This window comes from Semicossyphus pulcher, unplaced genomic scaffold (assembly GCF_022749685.1).
Source record: "Semicossyphus pulcher isolate SPU_LCO1_2020_fin unplaced genomic scaffold, fSemPul1.0.p SCAF_1, whole genome shotgun sequence".
In the NCBI taxonomy this organism is placed as follows: Eukaryota; Metazoa; Chordata; class Actinopteri; order Labriformes; family Labridae; genus Semicossyphus; species Semicossyphus pulcher.
The window spans coordinates 7,361,259-7,379,908 of NW_027211603.1; the positions used below are offsets into that span (position 1 = coordinate 7,361,259).

At 41.4% G+C, this 18,650-nt stretch overlaps 1 protein-coding gene across 1 annotated transcript in view; it reads right to left on the reverse strand.

The window, feature by feature from the left end:
• neo1a (neogenin 1a) overlaps positions 1 to 18,650 on the reverse strand; it is a 181,159-nt gene that overhangs the window by 67,689 nt on the left and 94,820 nt on the right. The window contains exon 5 of the mRNA XM_069657918.1: positions 5,546 to 5,682. Within this exon, the coding sequence (XP_069514019.1) occupies positions 5,546 to 5,682 (137 nt within the window). The remainder of the gene's footprint in view (positions 1 to 5,545; positions 5,683 to 18,650) is intronic.

Genomic DNA, 18,650 nt, shown 5'->3' on the forward strand with positions numbered 1-18,650 from the left:
CACAGGTCTGGGTGGTGCCCCTGTCACACAAGACCATAATCAAAAGCTGCTGCCTCCACCGGCCTCATTTATCCTGTTGCCAGCTCTAATAGAGGGAGAGATGTCACAGCAAAGTCACACTGAACACTGCTACACACTCACACAAACACACACCACGCTCGTAAATATGTCAGGGGAAAGGTGAGCTGAGAATTAAAGTTAATTGTTTAGAGCCTGAAAAGTACCTGCCTAAAGTTCGACTGTAGAAGTTTGTCATTAGCGTCGCTGTGATGCCAGATTGAGCTTAAGTCTGCACAAATAAAGTCTCTAATCCTCTTTATCCCACTGATGCTTTTTTATTGTTAATAAAAAGATAGAGCACATACGGCTCTTGGTTACCTATTGCTTATTTTTGACAGCTGCTGACATTATCTCTTCGAAAGCTGATTGTAGATAATTTCACACTGCGTGGAGGCGTTCTTGTTTGTTCTATTGTTTTGTTATAGATAAAAGTTTTGCAGCCAAACGGAAAACATTAAACTGTTTTAATTAAATTGGTTCAGTATCACTTTAGTGCAACAGGTACACGTTGGGTGGGATTTTTTTAGGCTTGAAAGATCTCTGAATAAGTAAAAATCTGAACGATAGGGTTGACAGGCAAGCTGAAACTGGAGGTAAATAGCTTGGAAAAATCTGGGAAAAAGAAATTTAACTTTATTGAACCTTTCCACTTGTTAATAGAATTACAAACACTACGGGTAAATATTTAAAGTTTAAACAGCTGTTCAAATTCAAAATGTACACACTATATGAGCAGCAGATCGTTTAAAGTAGTTTGACTTATGAACCAGAAGAGGGCACTCTTAAAATCAGCATGACCTCTTGCAGGCCCTCCTGATCTATCAGTAAAGTAATATGTTCAAACTAATGCTCATCATTCAAACTTGACATCAGAAAAGACTGACCATCCTATCCTACCATCCATCAATCAATCAATAATCTATAACGCTTATCCTTTTCAGGGTCAATCCCAGCTGCCCTATCATACCATGACATATAATTTTTCAGTAACAGCCATGTTTACTTCTGCACATTTAGTTGCACATTTGATTGGGTACTGTGAATATAAGTTCAATAATATTAAATGTATGTGCCCTTTCTTCAAACTAAAGTCTTCATTAAAGAGTTACCAGAGCTTATAGTTTTTAGGGCAGTATTACAGACTGGGTGTCTGGTGCGACATTAATAGAAAAAATCATAAGCAGCGCCCAGTTAGTGACGTGTTTTCCATCAGCCAGCAGTGGTTGGTCTGCCAGAGACGGTAGGCGGAGCAATGCGGCTGCTTGTGGAGTAAACAGTAATCTACTATGGCTGAACAAACAAAGAAAGATGGATGACTACAGATACAACCTCAAAAATAAGTGCAAATCCAAACAAAAAGAAACAAATTGGACGCTCAGATGAAGCAAACAGTCTGAAAAGGAAAGCGACCGTCAGCGAGGAAAATCAAGAGTTGCAACCGTTACAAAGGGAGCCAACCACAGACGTCTGGTCTAGCAATTCCTTTTTATTGCCATTCAGTGCCGTCAAATAGAACCAAACTGAGAACTTTGAGATTTTATTTTTAAGGTGGATTGTTTTTTATTTTCCACAAAACAGGACAAACCGTCCTCACTATGATGCTACAAAAATATTAGTTTCTAAACAAATGAAAGTGATTCCTGTTTCTTTCCCCACAAATTTTTAATTCTGATTATAGTTGGGATAATATCATGAATCAAACTTTTTTTGGCAGGATAATCGTAAATGGAAATGTTCTTCTGCCTTATGCATACAGGTGTGTAGGCTAAGTGCATAATTGACCTTGTGTAACATCATTGCATATGCATAGTTGTGTGCAACCTGCTGCTGCCCCCCCACATCACTCCCTCACCAGCTGCATCTCAAACCCCCCGAGCTATCTCCAGGCGAAACCTAACAATGTCTTACCAAATCAAATCCCCGGCTGACTCTGTGCATCTTCTCCTAAACACAAACTGTCCAGTGTTTATGAAACGCCACTCGTCGTAAACACACAATTTCTCCTTGTTACTGCAGGAAAAGAGGCCCCGAGGTGTTTTTGAAGGAGTCACTCAGAGGAAATATTGTTTTGTTGTTAGTATAGATCCATGCTACACTGGGTTGTATAAATGTCTTTCACAGGCGTAACAACTTCTAGAGGGAAATTGACCTTTCAAGTGTCATTTCTGCTGTCAGGGGAGCAAATCAATGCCACAATCTGGTTTCTTCATGAATCTGGATGAAGTAAATACAATTAGGCTTGTGAGTCTGTAGCATGGGATCTAATCAAAGTGATTTATCGCATTACGATGACTGATGGCTTTCAAACATATTCCAAAAGTGCTGATCAATCCCCTGCAGACTGACACATCAGAGGTGCAGGCTGGCGGAGGTCGGGTCAGAGTCATGAGGGATTTCAGTGAGAATTTGGTGGACAGACTTGAAGAGTGAAAACGAGTGAAGTCAGACGTCCTCCTGTGACCTGATGCGATTTTCCATTACTGTCTCCTTTAATCACAGCAAGCGACGGGAAATGATGAAAGGGTGTTGGAGGGGTGATGAACAGATGAAGGGATGCGGGGAGAAAGAGATGGAGTCATGGCATGATGCGGCTGTGTGTGAAATGCAATGAACCCGGGAATGAGCCTCGGGGTGTTTCCCCCATTCTGAAGTTATTTCACAGCAAATCCTGTTGACTGGCTTCACCTGGGAGACGCACACAAACACACACACGACACGTTTGTGTTCATGTGTGTTCTTCTCAGTGGCCGATTAAGTCTGACAACAGTAATTACAATGCAATTACTGAGGGTGTGACTGTTAGACGTAGGATTTATTTTACTTGAATCAGCAATACTCTCATAATATTCCATGGACAAGATGTTAAAATGTATATTGTCATATTAATGTGTTTCTATTCACATATATACATATATATATATATATATAGTGAGTTTGGATGTAGTTAGGGCTGCACAGTGATGCTAGCACTGTTGCCTCACAGTCCCAGTTCCGTTTCAGACGAAATGGGCCTTTCATGTGTGGGTTCTTTCCGGGTACTCCGGCTTCCTCCCACAGTCCAAAGACATGCTCATTAGGTTAATGGGGGACTCTAAATTGCCCGTAGGTGTGAATGTGAGCATGAAAGGTTGTCTGTCTTTATGTGTCAGCCCAGTGATTGACTGGCGATTAGTCCAGGGTGTAACCCCGCCACTCATACAATGAAAACTGGGATAGACTCCAGCCCCCTGCGACCCTGAACACGATTAGCGGTCCAGATAATGGATGGATGGATAATTATAGTTATGTATGTAGGTAAAGTGTCTAAAATGGGTGATTTGGGAATGAGGAAACTTTTAAAGTATGTTTGGAACGAGAGAAGCAGACAAAAGTGTTGAGTGGGGGAGCTAACACAATATTTTACACCATGCAATGTGTCAAATTAAATAATTTAAATCAACCTTTACATAGCAGTATATCAATGAACTTGGTATTATTTTGGTGGGACTTTCAATCCCTGGTTACACCATGCACAAAAGATTTGTATTTATGAGTTTATAATATCTGTATTTTAGTGGTGACACAAGAAGTGAGCTAATTTATGCATTAATTATTGACCAGTCCTGCTGAAATTAAGTTTTCACTTTCAAAGTCTCACTTTGAAAGTGAAGATTAGTCAGCATACACTTGGGAATAGCAGCTGTTGCTTGGGAAATTGTGATAATTAATACTCATTAAGAATATGTCTGAAAGCTGATATGTCTAGAATTCAAATTTGCTAATCAACACTGAATTTTGAGCGATAGAGACAAAGACCGCATCATCAGTCAAGTTCCCTCAAATCCTTCACAACACATCTGATCAACACCATTTCTACCTGAAGGCCATAAACTGCGTGATATGTTGTTTACTTACAGACAGGAAACCGTATATAAATGGGTATATGTATAGTATGGTTGCTGTAACGTAGCATGGAACATAACTATACAAATACAGTTCACATAGTAATCTCTATTTACAGCAGGCAGGGACGTGGATTTTAGGGATCGCAAAGTGTTCTGGTTTCCGTTTGTAGTACGCTTGTAGTCCGACTCGTATTGAACAATCACGTATCAGCAGGCTGCGGCGTATGCAGGAAGAACAGTCCGTGTGGAGAGCAAAAGCAGGCGGAGCGCTCCCATCAGCGGCTATCTGACGATGAATTAGCTTCTTATTAATCTCTATAAACAGACATCTGCATGCTAACAGCTAACAATCTGTTCTAGATCCAAAATTCAACTTGAGATAAATTCTCTTGACGCTGTGTCACGAAAGCCGTTCAGCGTTCAGATTTCCCGACTTCCTTGAATGCACCAGAAATGATCAATCTGACCTCCATTCAACAAACGAGCATTTTAAAAGTAGTTTTCTTCTCCTCTTGAGGACAGACCTGACAAAGCTTCCTTTTTACTTTCTACTAATCTGCATCATGATTGAAATTTCGGCAAAGGTAAGACCCGATAATTAAAGTCAATCATAAGAAAAATGGTTTATTTCTCTGTAAACAATGCAGCTCATGGAAGAGGAAGTCTTGACTGGAAGTCTTAACCGCCGGCTACACGCCCGGCACGTTCACAGGTGTACCCAGAGGCTTTGTCGTCGTCAGACTATAGCCGATGGGATCCGAGATTGATCAAAATGTAATGTTGATTATTTTGTCTGCTGTTTACAATTCAGTACCAAATAAGCATTATTACCTGTGATTAGTCTAAATAAATGTGCTTGAATACACAAACATGGATGACACACTGTGTTGGGTGTCTTTTCTTGAGGTGTACTGTGTGTGCAGATTCTGTCTGTGACGTCTGCTATCAAAAAACTGCCTTCTACTTTTTAATCTCTTATGATTATGGTACTTGTCTTCCTCCTGCCAGCAATATGTGCAGCTCAAATCTTTTACCTTATCCCTGCATGAAGTGAGGTCAAAAACAAGTACAAACACTCCACATGCTGCCTACTTATGCTGAATACGTTACCCACTGTTCATCGCTGCCTATATGTTTACAAAAACATGTTCTTTTCTGCAGAGTGAGGCTTATCTCAACAGGGCTGAGTCACTATCTCTGCCTTGTTTTCATGCGGGAAATATGGCTTGTTCATTTCATTTCACACTTAATTGTCTGTCGCTTTGTTATATGGGTCATTAGAGAATTTAATGAGCTCATTGACAAACATAAGCAGATGAAATTAGACTGTTTTCAGTGATAGAGGGATTGTCTGAGAGTTCAGCTAGGCCTGGAGTGACTCAGTGCTCTGTCAATGCACTCTTCTTAGTGACCAATACCTTCACAAACACTTTGTTCCTAATATTCTTTAAAAAATAATGACACAAGTATGCTCTCAGATTAGCTGGCGTGCAAACAATGAATATCTGATTTAAATCCTATGTTACTCTTATTATTTTGTCAGTTTGTACCCACGATCCTTCAAAAGAGAGACACAACAACACACAATGTGAAACGGTTACCTTGTAATGTGAGCTGTGCCTGAGCCTCAATGGTGGCGTTGCCATTGTCCGCCATGCAGGTGTAGATGCCGGCATCCTCCTCTGTGAGATTGTAGATCTGGATACTTCCTCCTGCCAGCAGCTCCACCCGACCATCGCTGAAGACAGATGGGAACAAAGTTGTGGGAAAGGAAGAAGGAGAATTAATTAGGTCTGACTGTGACTCTTCTCCTTCATAAACATTATTAATGACCTCTGGGGGCACATGAAACCCTGTCAGCATCACAAGCCGGAGACCTCGGGCCGCTGAGAGGGGTTACAGATTGAGCTGGATCAAGTGTGAACTTAAACTTCCATTTCGTTTTTTCACAGACTTTTAAAATATGTAAAAGTGATAACAGACAGTTTTAGGTTGCAGCCCCGGGAGCCCCATGTTCCCCTACTGACCTGGAGTTGACTCCACATCAACTCCTTGCCTCCCACACTCTGTCACCTTTTCCCACTCTCACGATGAATAAAACATGCTAAAAGCCGACTCAAGCGCCCTGAAAATAAGCTTTTTCCAATTCTTCCTAATTTATATTTTATATACTGATTTGTAGACAGCATGATAACTAGATGCATGGTGAAAGAATAGTCAGGAAGTATTTCAGACTGAAAGAAGGTTAGCTATAGCTGGTGTTTTGTACAGTGTTGATACTGCAGTTGTTGCATCGCATTAACAAATGTTTTCATTTTCTTTCATCAGCTGTTAATTAACTGGGGTGACACGCGTCTACACAACAACAACACAGTGACCTCACATCAAGGAGAAGTCTTTCTGACTTCATCAACTACTGTTTCTTTTCATGCAGTATTGATGGAGTTGAACCACCTGTCAAATTACTGACAAGTATCAAGAGCAAAATTATTATTGAAGTTTCACAACCTTTAAAGCCCCCCTCCAGTGAAAATCAAATGTTAAACCTTGTAAACATCTCCATGTGGTGTTCTTCATGTGCTACAAGACATATCAGGGACAACATGAGCAGTCATCTCCACGGCTGGGCCTGTCTGCTTTTAAACTGCAGTGTACCAAGGACAGGCTGAACAACACGTTTTCAGATTGGCAGGTTTGAGACGTCACAAACCTAAGGAGCCAATCCCGTTAATGGACGGGGTGACGCTATGCATAACATTATGTGCAGCCTATGGCAACCACTTCGGCGATGCGCGAGCCAGCTGTAACCGTCATCGTCATTTTTGTAAACTCACTACTTACTACTAATGTTACTGCTGCTAATTACTACATTTTTAAGCTAGCTAAGTTTCAACAAGTTGCCACTAAACGATGGCAGAGATGTGTTTTGTTTTCGTGACGGAGGGGGCAGTTGGAAACGTGCATAGTGGTAAGATTTTTGAATTTATAATGAGGGAAAAGGAGGAATTTTACAAAGTAATTAAACGTATTTTGCAGGGAAAAAAAACATATCAGACACAATTAAATAATTCAAGCAGAGCATTTTATATGTCTTAAAACATGACTGGAGCTGCTCTTTAACTTTATTTTCCTGTTCTAAAAAACGCTGTAAGCTCTTTGCCCTCCTTTTTTCTGCTCAAACTGCCAGTTATTTATTTTGTCCCTCAGTTAAATCTTTATGGAAATGCATCCTTCAATGTCTTAATTATATATTTACAGCAACACACAGTGGAAGGAGATAGGAAAGGCTCACTGAAAACACACATTTCAGCCTGAGCCATCTTAAATATTTATTATGCTGAACTATTTAAGCCTAATCCAGAAATACAAACACACGTCTATTTGTATAGCCTCTCATTGAACCAGTGACCCTCCTCCTTTTTAAACAGCCCCAACTTTGATTTTCCCAATGGGCCCAGGGGGGGAGCAGTCTGTGGCTGAGCTCTGGCTTGCTTCAACAACCACTGGAGCATGGGAGTAGGAGGAGGCTGAGAGGAGAGAAAACAGAAATCAATAGCTCATAGAGAGAGAACTCTGCATTCAGAGAGAGAGAAACAGAGAGGCAGGGACGAAAGCAGAGGCAGCGAGTCGGCTGAGGAAGATAAAAATCCAAAGAGGGCCACAGCGAGTGAGATGTAAGCTGGGAGAGTGGGATCAGTGTATAATAGTTTTTGCACAGAGGAGAGAGGATACGTGTGGAGGTAAAGAGTGCACTCTGTCAGGAAAACAACCCTCTGCTGCAGGCTTATTTAGTTTTAAACAAACTGCTGACTAGTTCGGGCTTCCACACCAGTTCCTGTTTCTCTCTCCCTCACTACTTCTGCGTTTTGGCAGCACTGGCCTTTGAGGCCATCTGCCTGTCTGCCTTTGCTGGAGAGGAGCATTCGAGTGGCACTCGACCTGCTGTCACCCATATGACATCAGCGTCACTCTCGAATTAGAGGGATAAAGTAGACTATTAGCTGCAGCATTGACCACAATCACATGTAAGTATAATAACCAGTAAAAAGTTCAGTTTCAGGTGTCTTTTAAAAGACCGAAAGTCAAACGTAAATGCCTTAAAATATGGTTCAGGATTTCATTGAGATGATAGCTCCCTGCTTTGTGGAGTGTTTGTACATTGTGCCAAATAGTGATCGTACACACAAAAGCCTGTTTGATGCTGAAGAAATAAACATGCTCTTTATCCCGGATCTGCCCTCCTATACCAGGCTGCTATGATACCGCTCCCGCTGGTTGGTTCTGCTTATACATGATCCAGGTTTGCAACTGTACTTAATTGTACTGATTACTTGTTTATTTACCTTAAAGTGCAGGTTATTTGTTTAGGATCCATTTTTACTGCAGTCAAGTCACTATCTGTCGCAGAATGAGGTAACACAATGGTGACTAAGGCTATGGACCACTGATGAAAGCCTTTGCATCTGCAGTATTACAGACTGGGTGTCTGGTGGGACTTCCAAAGATCCCTATCGGCGCCCCGTTAGTGACGCGTCTTCCATCACCCAGCAGTGGTTGGTCTGCCAGAGAGGGTAGGCGGAGCTAAGCGGCTGCTTTTCCAGTCTCTGCAAGTGTTGCGAGTAAACAGTAATCTACTATGGCTGAACAAACAAAGAAAAGATGGATGACTACAGATACAACTTCAAAAATAAGTGACAATCCAAAGAAAAAGAAACAAATTGGACGCTCAGATGAAGGCAAACAGTCTAAAAAGGAAAGTGACCGTCAGTGAGGAAAATCAAGAGTTACAACCGGAGCCAACCGTGGACGTCACACATGCAGCACTGTCTGGATATCTGGGAAGTGTGCTCCTGCAATTACCGTTTATCATCATAGGTTCCGCAAAAGAGAACGAAACAGAGATCTTCGAGATTAACACTTTAAAAAACAGAACATGTAACATATTAAAGCCTATATATAATTATCTTTTATGTCTTATTGTTAGTTTTTTTGAAAGAGAGCTTCTGTTTACTGCTTTCTATTTTTTTTAATAACCGTAAACTCGAGCAGTGTCAGGCTGTGAGCAGGTTTATGATGTCAGGGCATTTTGACCTGCTCTAACTGACAGGAAACACAGGTTAATCCCAGATCAATACATCAGTCTTAAAGGAGTATCAAACAGCACACCGGGCTTTGACAGCAGTAGATTGTAAAATAAATAAAAAGACACAAAACATTGCACTCAGCAGAAAGACTGACAGAAAACACCCTGGGTCTTTAAGGTGGGAATAAAGGTGTAACACAAAGAAGGCAGCTGCCTTTCCTTTAACTCCTCCGTCTGAAGAACATAACACAGGACCACTGTAAATGCCAAATGTCTTGCTGGACATTGACTACTTGTGCCTGCACATTGGAGACTGTGGCCGATTCTGCTGAGAGGCTCATGCCAAATCCCGGCTGAATGAAAAATTCCTCTGAAAGACGCCCCGGGGTTCATTGTGCCGGCATTCCTGCAGCTAGTCTCACCAGGACAACTATTCACACTCTTGGCCTTTAGTGCCGCAGCACCATAAAGGGCACTGACAGCTTCTTCTTGTACTTGAAAGAAGGAACATACAGCGCATATCAAAGCACCAGGCTATTTCTCATTCTGTTTAGAGCAAGTCAATCTTAGCTCTGACTGTAGCAGCTTAAGTGCTCTGTAGAACAAGGAAAGTGTTACTGTTTATAGAGCATGAGGGAGAGAGCTGAATGGGCTGAACACACCTTACGCTGTTGTGAGAGGCTCTCTCCACTTGTGTTCGTTTAATTGAAGACAAGGTGGCTACTGTAAGGATATGAAGGATATCTTGTGTTTAAGCTGCAGGTCCTTGGTGGGAGATCCTCGTAAGTGAGGCTCTAATTAAAACTGCATTATCTACAAAAAGCTGTTCAATTAACTCACTATTTCCACACTCACATTTTACCCACAAGGGAAACTGGTGATACACGTATGCCTATACACATACAGTACATGCAATATAGAAATTACAGGCTTGCTCTATCGGGTTTTGTTGTGTAGTTGCTTTTACTTGTTCCACTCATAGACTGTATGAAAAGATGGACGACATGACAGCTCCTTAAAAGTGAAGCAGAAACATTTTGAGCGCCCCCTGCTGACTGGCTGCAGTATAGGTCATAAAGCCCGCCTCCTCCATGTTAACAGATGGGACATGAGTCAAACTATAAAATCAAAATACACGCCAAATAAATTTTTCTAAAACATGGTTTCTGTCATTATAGTTAGTTCTCATCATGCTGATTTATGTCCAAGTCGCATTTTTCTGACAAGTTCAGCTTTAAGCAGTTATCTGATGCTATAAAAAGGGGGTGTGGCTTCATGACCGACAGCTCTGTCCGGCTCCTGCAGCCGATCTGTTCCTGATTAGCAGAGTCAAGGACGATCGGCGAGAGGAGACGTAACTAAAACAATCACTACAGTCATTGAAGTTTCCATATCTGTGAACTTCTCCTTCAGAACAACACAAGACGTTGTTTCTGCTGTTAAATACACTGACATGCGGGATCTTTGCTGGGGTTTTTCAGTTAAATGTGTGTATTGGTTAGTGGAAGTGGCTACCGCGGTTCCAACCGCCCATCTCTACTGCGCAGTCTCTGGCTCCCAATGACCTCACCAGCGTGAGATGGCAGCGTCTGCCTCTGGGGTATTTTGGCTTCAATTTTGTACAATTAGAGTAGGGGGATACACTTAGTCCATCTTTATATACAGGCATTGGTTCCACTGCAAAACTGCCCGACATTGCACAGTTACTTATTACACTGATCAATCCAAATTATGTTCCTTTACTGTGTTGCAAAAGTGCTATAGTTCTCTTTTGTGCTGGTAGGTTGTGTTATGTTGACGTGGAACAGGCGGTATTTCAAGGTAGGTCTCATTGACTGCCAGCCAAAAAGCTAAACAATGGATCAAAGAGGAGGGAGAGGGAGCGAGGTGTGTTTGTCTCAAAGATGCAATAACGTACAGGAGTTGTCTGTTGTTGTGCAATCATCTAAATCCTCCAGCCTTGAAAACTAGGCTGATATGGCTGCAGAGCGTGATGCATAAAAAGTAACCTCTGCCTGAGTAACTTGCCAAACAAAGTCTCAGAAACTCTTAGAGTTAACTGTCACAGAAATGTCCAGATTTGACATTTCTCATTATAACACCTAAAAGCATCATTTATCAGTCTGAAAATGATGGAAAGAACGACATCTTCCTTCTCCTTTGATCCTCTCAAGTGTGTAACTCCTGAAAAGGTGTTGAGAACCCGTCAACACGTCTCGAACACTGTCTTGTCCCCTGTTCCGCCGTTCAGCTTTGAAGGCAGTGGCGGCTACAGAGACTTCAGAGAGGAGCTTTGGGGGGAAGAAAACACATTTGGTATGTGTGAGTGGTGGCTCAGCCTTCCGTATCACAGGCTGGTGGCGAGGTCAGTACACCTGGGCGAGGGGGATCCACAGATCACTGAAGAACTGTGTGTATGTGTGTGTGTCTTGATGGAGTCAGTGCAGTTCTGCTGTCACAGAACAATCAGTGGTGCTGTGACAGTGGTCGGGCACGGGTCAGCTGATCTGCAGCACAAGGGAGAGGCAGGTGGAAACACAACTGTCACAACAACAAAAGGGGATTTATTATTAATGGACAGAGTGGGAAACTTTTCTTTCTTCGGCCTCTCTTTCTTCTTATTTTTCCCTCTTCAGATTACATTTCTTTTCACTCCTGACTACCGATCCCTCCACCCCCCCTCTCTCTCTCTGTCATGCTCCATGAATGCCAACGATTGTGCTGTTCGCGATGTTGTGCTTCAAAGTGAACGCAAATTGAACCTCCTCTCACTTTTGGCCAGAACAAAATCATAACAGTTCCATGAATTTGAATCATGTTCAAGGTGTGAAGAAAGCGGGGGGATTTCGTTTTACAGCAGCGGAGGGCGGACGCTGGAATGGAGTGATTTTTTTTTCCTGCTTCCAAATCCTTTTTGTTCTCTTCCTCTACCTATTCAGATGTGAGCTACGGTGGGGAAACAAATGTGAGCGAAAAAGGAGAGAAGTCAAAAGGGGAAATAAATGATTGAATAATAGAAATTAACAGCACAGTTGAGGGCGTCTAAAGTGTCTCAGCCAGGAGAAAGTTTTTGTTTTCCTCTGGCTCGTACTGGAAACCCGCAGAGCCCCTCAAGACAAAAACAACTCCTGCATACCTGACTTTATTTCCCTCCTCTTTTTTTTTTACCCTACCACAGTTCCCAGGAATAAAGCGATCGTTTGATTAGTGCATATTACAATGCAGCCCGCAGCACATAACTCGCATAATATACTTTTAGAGGGCTCTGTGGGCCCTCTGGGGCGCTCGATGCCAAGTGAACTCTGTGTGCCTCACGTTGTATCACGTCTACACAACTACAGTACTCCACCTCATTATGAAGCCTTTAAATAGGATATATAACTGTAATGTTTCTGGGGAAGAGCCATAGTAAAGCACTGCAGGTGAGTTGTTTCACATTTTTAAAGAGAATCTGTGTTTCCAGCCTGTAAGTGAAAAAAGACCCGTTTTGTCAGTCCTCCTTTAGCTAATAATGCTGCACAGTTTCAGCTTTTAGAGGTACGTCTTCTGCTCCATTCAGCCACCAGCCATTATGCATTACTCTTATCCTCAACTCCAACCTGGCAATGAAAATAACAATATGACCACAATGTACAGAACAGCAAAGAATGCCTCACAGTAAACAGAGAGCAAAAGAGCCTATCAGATTGTGTTTAGTCTGTGATGAGCTGCAGACTGAGAGACATCCTAAAAGCAGATTTTCATGCTCTGCTGCCACAAAACCATGTTTCTTGTCTCGCTTTCTCAGACACACACGCCGGCAAAACATCCCTATTACCTTAACCCCGTCTGCTGCTGCCGTTTATCAGTTTAACAGAGTGTTGCTTGAGTCTCTAAGCAGAATTGTAACCATATGGGCCCTCCTGTGTACCTCAAGAATGTGGTGTGCTGGACACAGACAGGACATGCATACCAATGAGGGAAACGTGGAGCAAGGATTGAAGTCTCTATTCAAAATGTATGGACTCTGGTATCTGGTTCTGCAGAGACTCTCTGCCTATACTTTCTGATTCTGCTTCTGTGTGTTTGGGGCATCAACCTTTGGACAGTGGGTGTGTAGCCTGCAGCCAATGATAAAATGCAGAGCGCTATGAGGGGACTCTATAAAAACATAGTAAACATGGTCAAACAGCCAAGCTAAAGCTACTAGCGTGGTTGAGCCACAGAGAAAGAGGTCAGCTTTAAATGTTGTTTTTACAAACTGTATCCAACAAATCCTACTTCCTCTGCCTTTAACTATTTCCTTGATTTCTTAACATTTCATTGTTATACTGTCTCATGAGTGCTACTTTTAGTATATACAGTATATTCTACCTTTACAAAGATAGTATAGTTCAGTTGTTAATGGCACAAAGAGGCATTCGTGGAATGGGCATTAAGGGCCTGTGTCCACTAACAGCGTTTTTTGTGCTGGCAGCGCCCACAACCTCTATTTCAGAGCTTCTCACTGGAGCTTACTGTTGCTAGGTTACAGAAGTTGTCTGGCAGCACAACCTTTTCCCTTGCTAGTAATCGTTAAGTCTGTTGTAAAACTGCTCTGTATGCTTTATATTTGCTTTTATTCAAGAACATTTTACAAGGAAAATGTAAAAAGATGGAATGGAAACATCCTGGTATAAGCAGCAGCTCTCTGGAAAACAAAAGGATTAGCTTCTCCTTCATTGTTGTTGACAAAGTTGATGTCTGAAATCCCGCCCCTTCTTGATTTTGATTGGTCATTGAGGAACAACTGACATTAATGAGAGCGGCAGTGTTCCACAAGTTGAACTATTTTCAACTGAGAGCACTGTGGGCTCAACGACACAAAAACAGCTGATGCTGAGGGTGTTTTTGTGCTTAGGATGCCGAGCGCTGAAAACGCTGAACTGCATTGATTTTGTGTAGAAAATAGGTGCTGCCACTGCAAAACACGCTGTTAGTGGACACAGGCCCTAATAAGGCTGCAATTAAGCAGTGATGTTGTGCTGGACTGCAGTAAATAAAGACATTTCTTTAATGTTCTGCCCCCCACATTAACATTCAGACAGGATTACAGTATTAGAAACAGCTAAATTAATAAGTTATAAGAACATGTAAAAAGCTGTAGAGCTGAATTTGATCACATAATCTCACTCTAAAGACGAGAAACTTTAATTTCTCTACTTCTATAACAATCAGCTACAGGCAGAAGTCAATATGATATCTGGCAGGAGTACTTTAGTATGTTTTCCATGACGTCCACTAAGAACTCTAAGAATCATTTGTGGACATTTGCCATTAACCACACTGACAGTTGAACTGAAGAAAGGAGCAAGTGCAAATCGTAGGCCACTAACATTGATAGTTTGTAACTCTGACAGGCTGAAAGGTTCAGTTGCAAGGCCCGTGTTCTTATTGCAGCGGCCGTTCTCTGTGCAGTCAGAAATCAACATTAAACGAGCAGAATGGTGCAGAATGTCTCACAATGGGTTCGAAAAGCGAAACTGGGAAATTAAAAAATCAATGGCAGCTGAAGATGGTGTGGGTGTTAACAATGTAACTGCACTTAAAAGGATGTAGAGAACAAAGCAGGTTAAAGTTCTAAGTGTCACTTAGTGACTTCACTCAAAATACAGACAATTACGGATGATTGCATCTGAAGGATTGTTAGCTTGGATGAACATTTAAATGGTAGTGACATTTGCTCACACAGGCTTCTTTTTTAGAGGGGTAAAAACAAACTTTGTGCTTTCGTAAGCCTCAATCTTCAAACCATTAAAAGTGCTGGTGGCTTAAATCCCTCATCTTTACATTCATCTAGAGACGTGTCGCAAACGTTCTGCACTAAATTGGCAATTTCACAATGATAAAGTGATATAAAATGCACTTTTAATCAATTCAACCCCTTTTTGGATACAAAAATGAATTGTGTTGTTTACTTCTTCCAGAGGATGATACACAAGTATTAAAAACACACTTGGCGTTCCCATCTGTTACCACAAAGCAACCAGTGCTGAAATTGTGAGGTTAATAACTTCAGATTTATAATAAAAGAGGCCTCTGGGATCATCTGTCTTCCTTTATTCGCATATTTTCTTTTGAAAATTGAAAAGAGAATATATTACCACGAACGATTGTTAAAAGCACAAACTGAATGACCTCATTTACGGGCAGAAAGCAGCTTTTGATTTGGGACAAAAAGAGGTTTGTATAAACTCTGTGATGGTTTCATTGGAGTTTTTAATTCTGTCTAAGGGTAAAGTGTGAGGTGTAATACAGAGCAGAATGTAGATTTAAACCCCAAACACTGACATTTTGGGGCTTTAATGGTCAGACAATATGAACATATTATCCCAAGTCAAGTCCATTATGGCAGCCAGGTCAGTGGCTTCAAAATATTCTGATCTAGTTCCAGTCAGTTCTGCACGTGCAGCTCTTGGTGGTAAAGTTAGCAATAATAAAAATGCAACATCCAGTTAGACTTTCAAAATAAAGTGATGAGGTTAGAGATAATTAATAAGCAACAAAAGAGACATTTCACATCTAATTCTTTTGGATGTGCAACAACTAGGGGTGGGAATCGCAGGGTAACTCACGATACGTTACGTGGCCCATGATACCGATAATATCACGATACAGCGATAATCGATATATTACAAGACAATCATACAATGTTACATCACGATATCTGATTAACTGAAGAATACAAAATGACCCTAAAAAGGTGAAGTACAGAATTAATGTATTATTCACTGCAATTGGGTGTCATTGAGTTAATCAATTGGCAGCTGAATCGATATTTGGCGCCAGCGATACGACAGTTGTATTACAACAGTTTGGGACAACAATATATTGCGATATCGATATTTTGTCCCACTCCTCGCAACAACTATAACTAACACATGTTTGTTATGACATTTTGTAAAACAGTCACAATCTGGCTATTTTACGGCACCAAAACGACCTAATTAAGTTAATAAAACAGATACTGGTTTGTGTCGATAACTACTGTAACTAATTTACCAACGTTACGTAACTAAAGTACGTCACATCCTTAAAAAAAGCTGTTAAATTCTTAGAAGAAGTTTTCTGGGTGCAAGTCTGTTTGATACATTCATCACTCCCCAACTACAACCCCAAGTTCTTCATATAACATCACCTGTCTTTAGAGGCATAATAAAACAATAGGCTTGAGAACAGCATCTGAAAAGGGCACTAGAAAGGTACCTAAACAGTCATATTTTGAAGCTTTGCGCCACTGTGCAAGCTGCCATATAACAAGTTGGGAGTGAAAACAGGCTTGTAATATACTGTGGTTAAAAGCCATTTCTAATTTCCTACATATGGTCTTGGCTCAGTCGTAGTTCATTAAAATAAAGGCTTCCCATGGACTGAAGTGTGCCTATGCATGCATGTGTGTGTGTGTGTGTGTGTTTGTGTGTGTGTGTGTGTTAGGATTCCTTTTCTGCAAACAAGCGAATATTATGATGTGTGTCTCTTTGTATAGGAGACAAACTGCACATGTTAAAGGTCCAATAATAGTGCAATTGCAAACAAATTTTCCACTGCATGCTTCCCTCTTCATACACAAGCGAATGCAATATACACAATCATATGTAAATGAAGGCGAGAAGACAAGGAGTGGAGGAGACGGAAGGCTGGGAGGCTTTGGAAGGGGGGTTGATTTACATGCTCTGTCAATTCCCTGTTGCTGGCCGGCATGCATTATTCATCCATTTTATTGACTGCTGAGGAATTCTATTAGCTGATAGAGTGATACTGGCAAGAACAAAAGATGACTGTCCTTTTCATGAGTGTCATCAGGGCAGAGTGTCGGAGAAATCCAAAGTCCTCACTGACACCTGGGGAAGCCGTCGATGACACGCGGGGCATTTGCTAGGATTGTATTTTCAGCATGTTGACTGAACGGACTCAGCTGTTCCATATTCTGTCCTGGTGCGGCTCAGCTTCACTCAGAATAAATGGTGAGCTTGGTGTCCTTGGCAAAAGATTTTCAGGGAGCCTAAAACCAATTTGAGGCGAGGATGAGGACACGGGTGAATACATAAACAGCACGTTACAGGAGAATAAGCCACAAGCAATGCTGTAATTGATGCTGCAATATTAATCTTTCCTTCAAGATACTGTGTGGAGATACCTCAGTTGAGTAATTTCACACAAGAGTGCCTCACACTGTAGATAGTCTGAGCAGTATCCCTCACTTCTCTATAGAAAACTATCCAACAGGCATTAGTTGACCCACAATCCACTTTGTCACACGTCTCAGATCAGTCCTGTTTGGTTTTAATCGTTGGATCAGGATGTTTAGAATCAACAGAATATTGGTCCCTCCCAAAAAGTAAATAACTGGGGAATCATGAGCAACATTAAGAGCAGGATGCAGCAGTTTAATCCTGTTCAGTTTGTCATAGTGGAAGACAATGATCGCAGCAGCTGAGTCGCCTCTCAGATGATGGCATGTCAGATTTTATGCATTTTCTCTCTCTTGTTTCCTCTAGGATTTTTTTCATTACAGGCTTTATAATTAATTCATCACAATTAATCGCATATATCAATGATTTCTGTGAGAAGCACATGTAGACTTACTCAGTCTGGAGCATGTGAGCCGCGAATGCACGAGGGACGTCATTAATGACGTAGTGATAAAAACGATCGATTGATTGTTACCAAACGACATCTGCACCTTTTTATAAGCTTAATAAAGAGCAACAATCAATGTTTTTACAGTAGGGACAGAAGAAGATACACAATAGGATTGTTTACATTGCGTAACAGAACTGCATATGATTGTCTGTGGACCGAGAGCATCCGATGTCGGACCCTCTTTTGCCATTAAAACACTGTGTGAGGAGTAAACTGGTCCCGCTGTTGTTTATTTGGTTGCCACGACATCACATGGAGTCATTTAATTGCAACTTCAGGACAAGTTAAAGAAATCTGACGTCGCGGCAGCAATAATTTTGCCGCGACGGGCCTTCGCGGTAAAATGTATGTAGCAGAAACACTGTCTTGTGCAACAGGTATTCATGATGACGAAAACCTGCATACTCGTGTGCTCTTCTGTGTAAACTGTACACATGGCAAATCAAAGGAGCCATATTGTTTTATTCAGACATATACTTCACATGGAGGGGCACACAGGTATACTTACAGCTGCTAAAGTATATTTGCAGACCAACTGAAGCATATTTTATTTCTCTCTCTCTCTCTCATATCTCTCTCTCTCTAAAAGTCTTTGCTGCGCTTTTATTTTGAAGAACATGGGTTTCCTATGACGTGAGTGCAGTAGGAGTGTAGTTTTTTCACCCTCCATGTGTCCACTGATTGGTTGAGCTACAGCTACATTTACATTCTTAAAACTTGAGGCTGAAACTCCCGAGGCTAGACCAGTTGAGTGCCACTGCTCTAGTGCATCCCTCCTGTGATGCACTGATTCAGGTTCCACCTCACTTGTTTAAAATAGATCTACTACTAACCTTTAAAGGTTGTAAGTGGTGCCAATATGACTCTGTACCACACATTGGTTTAAATTTGCTTTATTTATTTGTTATATATTTGCTTTATAACAAACTGCATAAGATGCTATTAGGAGACACAAAAGGAGG